The sequence below is a fragment of the Podarcis raffonei genome, chromosome 8 (assembly GCF_027172205.1).
Source record: "Podarcis raffonei isolate rPodRaf1 chromosome 8, rPodRaf1.pri, whole genome shotgun sequence".
NCBI lineage: Eukaryota > Metazoa > Chordata > Lepidosauria > Squamata > Lacertidae > Podarcis > Podarcis raffonei.
Genome location: NC_070609.1, coordinates 68,407,395 through 68,414,267, shown reverse-complemented (window position 1 = coordinate 68,414,267; position 6,873 = coordinate 68,407,395). Strand labels below are relative to the sequence as shown.

General features: G+C 46.0%; 1 protein-coding gene across 1 annotated transcript; it reads left to right on the top strand.

Annotated features, from left to right (window-relative positions):
* The first annotated feature begins 997 nt into the window (after positions 1-997).
* On the top strand, positions 998-5,909 carry TPRG1L (tumor protein p63 regulated 1 like). The gene is made up of 5 exons (XM_053400631.1): positions 998-1,316; positions 2,121-2,212; positions 3,008-3,184; positions 3,515-3,668; positions 4,463-5,909. Exons 1-5 carry the CDS (start codon positions 1,074-1,076, stop codon positions 4,655-4,657), a joined length of 861 nt encoding a protein of 286 aa, XP_053256606.1. The 5' UTR covers positions 998-1,073; the 3' UTR covers positions 4,658-5,909.
* The last annotated feature ends 964 nt before the right edge of the window (positions 5,910-6,873 follow it).

Genomic DNA, 6,873 nt, shown 5'->3' with positions numbered 1-6,873 from the left:
TTCAATGGATTTTGTATGAGGACTGATTTGTAAATCCAGGGACTGTCCCTGGGGAACGGGGATGTCTGGTAACCTTAAATTAAGACTAAGAGAGCTGAGTGCGGGTGCTCCTGTAATCTCACTGTATACAAGTTGTACAAGTGACAAGAAAGTATTTCAATCTACGTGGTGTACAATGTAAAAATAACAGTGAACGTTCTCACTAAAACAAAAACACGAAACGCAAACAATACAACAGTAGTATAAGGAGAGGATGTTAAAAACCAATAAAAACAGGAGCTCTGGGTATTCAGACAAATAAAAACCTGGGCATTGGTTTTAGTGAAGCGTAGATGTAGGTGGTGAAATCAGAAGGAAGCTGAATGCCTGCAGCACTTAACACTGGCTGTTGCAAGGGCATTTCATAGCAAGCATAGACTGCAATATCCTCTGTTGTTCCTTTCCAGGTGCTATGCTGTGAGCAATGCTTAAACATTGTCGTGCTTACTGACATCACAGCGGTTCACCCCTAAGTCCCAGGTCTGGTCCCTGACATCTCAGGGTCTGGGATGCTCCTAGAGCTGAAAGGGTCATCTCGTCCAACCCCCTGCAATGCAGGAATCTCAATGAAGACATTCGTGACAGGTGGCCACCATGGCTTGGCAACCCCAATCGCGAACAACCAAAACAGCCCTCCTGGATCAGGGCAAAGGTTGCCCACTTAAGTCCAGCAACCTGCTTCTCACAGCGGCCAACCAGCTGCCCGTTACGGGAAGCCAGCAAGCAGGTGCTGAGCGCAGCAGCAGCAACTCTCCTGGCACTGGGCATCCCCAGCAGCTGATACACGTAGAACGTTGGAGGAAGCCGACCCGAAAGTTGCGCCTTCGTCCTCCACGGCTGATGAGTCTAAATTTCCCCGCCCCGCGTGAGTCTACGGGCTGCCGAGTTCCCGCCCCTTCAGGACGGCCGTTGGGCGGCGCGCGGGGGGCAAGAGGAGAGAGGCTGCCGTTGCCGCCGCCGCCGCGCAGGCGCAGAAGGCGCTGCTGTGAGGCGGCCGCCAGAGAGGCCTGGCGCGCTAGGCGCCGGTGTGGGCGATGCTGCAGATGCGGGACTCGGTGGAAGGCGTCGGGCCGGGCTCCTGCGAGGGCTCCGGAGGGGCGGCGCTGCTGGTGCCCGCGGCCGAGGCCGACGTGCCCTTCACGCCGACGGGGGAGCTGCCGCCCAGCTCGCCCTCCGCCTCGCTGCTGGCACAGGCGCCGCCCAGGCAGACCCTGCGGCCCCTCAGCGTCCGAAACCCCACCCGGGGGGGCCGCCTCAAGGAGTACTTCGTCTTCCGGGTGAGGAGGGGGGGAGGGAGCGGCGGACGCCACGCCCACCTCTCTGGCGCGCGGGAGCTCCTCTGCGGGTAGACTGCCCCTGTGGCTGGAGGCTCTCTTTGGAGGGAGAGGAGAGAAACGGGCACGCGATTCTGGGCGCGGTTAGGGGGATATTCTAGTGGGAAACCGTGGCTTGGAGGCTCTGGAATGGAAGAGGAGCGCTGAATCGTAGAGTTGGAAGGGACCCTGAGGGTCATCCAGTCCAACCCCCTTGCAATGCAGAAATACGCAGCTGTCCCACACGGGGATCGAACCTGCCCCCTTGGTATCGTCAGCAGCTGAGCTATCCAAGGGCACATAATTTTGGATGGCGGTGTGGGGATATTCGGTGGGGTGGGGTTGTTGGACTGCAGTGACAGAGAGACGGTGACAGAGAGAAATTTACTTTTGAAAGGAAAATATATTCGGGTAGGCCACCCCTGCGGCTGGAGGCTCTAGTTTGGGAGGGCAGAAGAGAGGAGACCAAAGGACACATAATTTTGGGCGGTGAGGAATATTTAGCAGGGAGTAGATTGCAACTGTGGTGAGAAGAAAGACAAGAGAAGGAAATCAATTTTCAAGAGAAAGAACGTCATTCTAGGGGTAGACTGCCCCTGTGGTTGGAAGCTCTGGGAAGTAGACAGGAGAAAGGGGCATGTAATTTTTTTGGTGGGGGGAATATCCTGGGGGTAGACTGCAATTGTGTATGGGGGCTCTGTTGGGGGAGAGAATATGTCGATATTACTCTAACTGGGGAAAATTTATTTCCTTTTTGTTTTAATTTAGCCAGGAACAATAGAGCAGGCAGTGAACGAGATACGAGTGGTGGTGATGCCCACTGAAGATGGAGAAGTGCAGAGTGTATGGCTGCTGACTGAGTAAGTAGCAGGTCTGATACGCAGTTTCAGTGCAGTTTCCCTCCTTTCATTCTTTCCAACAAAACAGGTGAAACTTAGGAGTGGTTCAATTAACATCAGAAAAGCAAGCCAAACTGCATGCAGAAGATCTTGTGATCTGGCAGGAGAAGTCTTTACAAAGTTCTTGACTGCAACCACTTTAAAAGAAGCACTTGACCATGCCACCCCAGGCCTCCCAAAAGCAGGGTGAGAGGTAAACAGAATGACCAGGCGCAGGAACCAGACTGACTTGTTTTGATCCAGGCAGTAAGGCAGGGGTGGGAAACCACAAGCCCAGAGGCCAAAGGTGACTCTGCAGGCCTCTCCATTTGACCCTCAGGACTCCCACAAGCCCCGCTCCTTGCATGTTCTTGCCTGGCTAGAATTTTTATTGACCCAAGATCTGGACAGGGGTAGAGTACACAGACCTATTCACTTTTGCAGACCTGGAATGTATGGTTCAAAGATAAGGATCATATCCATTGCTCTGCCCACTCTTGCCTCTGCCTTAGAAGGTGCAAGGGTGGCCCACAAGCAATGCTGTAGAAGAGGTACTGGTGAATTATCCATACTTCTTGATTACAGGATTAGCTAACCATGCCACAAACCTTTTAGTGTGTATCTAACTGCAGTAAAAATAGACTTTCGATTTAAACTGGGATGGGCATGCGTACAAATAATTTATTTCTTAAAAGCCCTCCTTACTTTATCATCTGTGTTTAGTTTAGGGAGATAAACCATGCTAACTCATCTTTATTTATTTTTCCCCCTTTCCAGAATTGATCACTGGAACAATGAGAAGGAGCGCTTGGTTCTCATTACTGATTGGTCCCTTTTGATCTGTAAATATGACTTCATCAGCCTGCAGTGCCAGCAAGTGACCAGAATATCACTTAATGCCGTTGATACAATTTCCATTGGAGAATTTGAGTTTCCTCCTAAATCACTGAACAAGTGGGTTCTGGTTCTGTTTCCTGTTCTTTGTTTTGTCTGTCTTGTAAATCCCACAGCATTATAGAAGACTTGCAGTTGTTAGCTCCTGTCTTTAGTAGATATGGACTTTAGAAGCTTTTTGCTTAAGCTTCTAGCTTCCATATCTCCATTTAAGCTCCTCATGCATCTTTAATTACTACAAAAGCTATCAGGTTTCACAGTGTAACATATTTTTATATAGGCTGTGTGTCATTGCTTTCCCATAAAACAGTTTAAATGGTTGCAGGGTTCACAGAAACTGCATGGCTGAAGGGGGAGCTTGAGTGAGCATACAATCTTTCCCTTTTTCAGACGAGAAGGCTTTGGAATCAGAGTCCAGTGGGATAAACAAAGCCGTGCCTCCTTCATAAATAGATGGAACCCATGGTCCACAAATGTGCCATATGCCACCTTCACAGAACATCCAATGGCTGATGCTGATGAAAAGATTGCATCTCTTTGTCAAGTAAGGTGTTGCCATATGTGCGTTCTTTGGGTGACTTTAGTCAAGGTCAAGTTCTTTAGGTAGAAATCATAACAGAACTTTAGTAAGGTACCACTGTACATAAGACAGACCAGCATCCTACACTTTGTCCTTCCTGAGGGTTTGATGGAAGTGTAAAGGCTTGATTTGGAGAAGGAGCTGGGATTGATTTTAGCTGCCTTGATATTATTCTCCATTGCTACTGACCCCTTCTCCACTGGCCTTTTAAAAAAATAATGTGTGTCTTCTCTTTGGTTTTCTTAGCACAAAATCCACACATCTAAGCATACAGGCAAAGGACAGTTGTTTGGTTTACTTCCAAAAAAGGTTGACAAGAGTTTGCAGTAGACAACTTGATGCCAACTGAAAGGTCTTGAGACTTTCAAATATATAAATTTGTAGGTACATCTAAGGTTCTGGACCCATCCTGTGAGGGTCATTCTTTTATACTGCAGATACTCTTGCTATGCCAACAAACTGCTCTTGAGTGTCCTCATGGTTTCAAAAGTAACTTGCCATATGGCACGAAGGGATGCTGTTTGAGAAACAAGCCCTATTCCAAAGTCCCATTGGCTGTGCTAATTGTATGGCTTCTTCCATCCTTCTGTTATGGAGTTAGAATGAAACCTGTTATTTCATGGCACACTTCTGGTTAGGGGTTTAAAAAAGCGCTTGAGCCATTTGCAGTTAGTTGTTCACGGATACAGAAGTTCTGCAGTGTTGGTTTACTGACTATCCAGTATAATTAACAGGTATGGTTTGTGTTTGTTTTTAAGTTGGAGAACTTCAAAACTCAACTGATCCAAGCTGTGAAGAAGGCCCACAAGGAGTGCCCTCTGCCTGGGAGGGCAAATGGAGTTCTGCTGCTGGAGCGCCCTCTTCTCATTGAGACCTATGTGGGATTAATGTCTTTCATCAATAATGAGGCCAAGTTGGGCTATTCAATGACAAGAGGCAAAATTGGATTTTAAAAGTCTGCTTCCAAAAAAAGGGTGGAGAGATCACTGCCTATCAACTCCCTGGAAGAAGAGAGAGAGAGAGAACATATAGAGGAGTTTCCAGCTCATCTAACAAGTCTTGCTTGTCATAAAATTCATTTGGTGAGTCAAATAAATATGCCAGTGAAAAGTTCTTTCCCTCCGTCAGTGTGTCTCAAGTAAGCCACCTGTATATTTTGAAGCATGGTTTCATTTTTAACTCTTATCAGTAAACATATTACTTTTGCAAGTGTCATATTTACATATGCTTGAGGTTCTGTTTTGCAGGGATAAAAGTTCTCTCTCTCTTCATTTAAAGAGAGCACCTGTCGGTTTGACAGGTTGTGAACTGTTTTGCTAATGTGATTATTTTGTCAGAACCCAAGTTATTTTCTGTTAATCTTTGGAGACTGCACATTTGAGTGGAAATGTGGTTGAGTGATGGTAGTTGCCTTTAATAACCTTCTATAGTCAGATGCAAATGCATCTAGCTACAGCTTCTCGTTGCAGTCAGATATCCAAAGAAGTCTCACTGTGAACACACAAGCAGCAGTGTCTGATTTTTATATTAACTTTTGCCACATGGGATCAAGTTTTTTTTTTTTTATCTTACAAGAAAAGGGAATTTTTGATTAGCTTTTTACTTTGTTTTAATCTAAACTAGATGAATAGCACCAAAGTACCTCTCTAATAAGAGGGCTAGGAGAAAAGACTATGGACATTTCCTTAAAACTTGACAAACCTGTATCTCTTAAAAGTCAAGTATATAGAGACTTTCTGCTCTATTGCATGAATAATGTTCTGTGGCTGGGATCCAAAGGGCCATGTGAGGTTTGTGCATAAGGATTTATCGGAAACTCCTCATATCCTTCCTCCAAAAAGGTACCCCAAAAGGTCACGGATCTTTCCAGGTGGCATTCGATGAGATAAGATGCTGCCAGAAGGGAGGAAATAGCAACCATGCCAGCCCTCCCAGTGCCTGCACATGAGCTTTGGCTCCCGGCCTGTGTCACCTTTGCTGGTTGAATCTTTCTATGCTTACTGAAAGTTTGTCACTAATATGCAAGAAATCCTGCTTTGGTACTGGTAATCCAATGTTTTATAGTGCTTATTTCTCTGAACCATTTTTTTCTCTCTCTGAAAATTTGTGTCAAAATATATGGTGCTGGAATGGAACCGAATGCATGACCTTTTTTTGTCTTAAGCAAGGTATATTTAAGCTTAATAAACTTGAAGTAAATGTGAATCTTAACTGTTATTTATTCCTTGTGGCTGGGTCAAAGGTCGGGCAGGGAGGAGCAAACAATTGTTTAATTGAGAGCCAGTGTGGTGTAGTGGTTAAGAGCGGTAGTCTCGTAATCTGGGGAACCGGGTTCGCGTCTCCGCTCCTCCACATGCAGCTGCTGGGTGACCTTGGGCTAGTCACACTTCTTTGAAGTCTCTCAGCCCCACTCACCTCACAGACTGTTTGTTGTGGGGGAGGAAGGGAAAGGAGAATGTTAGCCGCTTTGAGACTCCTTAAAGGGAGTGAAAGGCGGGATATCAAATCCAAGGGAAACAAGTAAAACACACACACACAGAGACACTTTTTACATTGGGTGCTGCCAGTGGCCTTGTTACACTATTTTGTATACCAAAGAAAAGCATTTTTAACCTAAAGCCCTTATCATAATTTATTAGACCAGCTAACATAATTACAAAATGGTGTGCAGGGTTGCGTTGACAGACCTCTTTGTCCAACTATATTATAAAAAGGGGGGGCAGAATTGGCTGGTACTGTTCCCATCTGTGTCTGCATCTGGTAACAGCCTTAAGGTAGAGAGTGGGAGGGGGTAGCAGGCATTCAAATGAGGTTTTGTTAAGAGTAGTTCGTGTAGTACCAAGACATACTGGGAAGAACAAACTGTCTGGAGATTTTAGGCTGTACACTAAGTATTAAAAAAAAAATCAAAACTAATTGGGTAGCTTTACTTAACAAACAGGTAGATGTTGGCAGCTGCTAATATACAGACTGCCTAGCTGTTCTTCATTTCTGTTTTCCACTTACCAAGGAACTGCAGTGGAGGCATGGGGTGGAATCAAATGAGCACTGTCCTCCTTGCTCTTGATCCAAGCAGTTCTGTGTTTTCTAAGTCAACCAACAGGACAACAAGCAGCTCTTCTATCCAAATTGTTGCCTTGGTTATCATTGGCTGCATCCGTAACAGTGA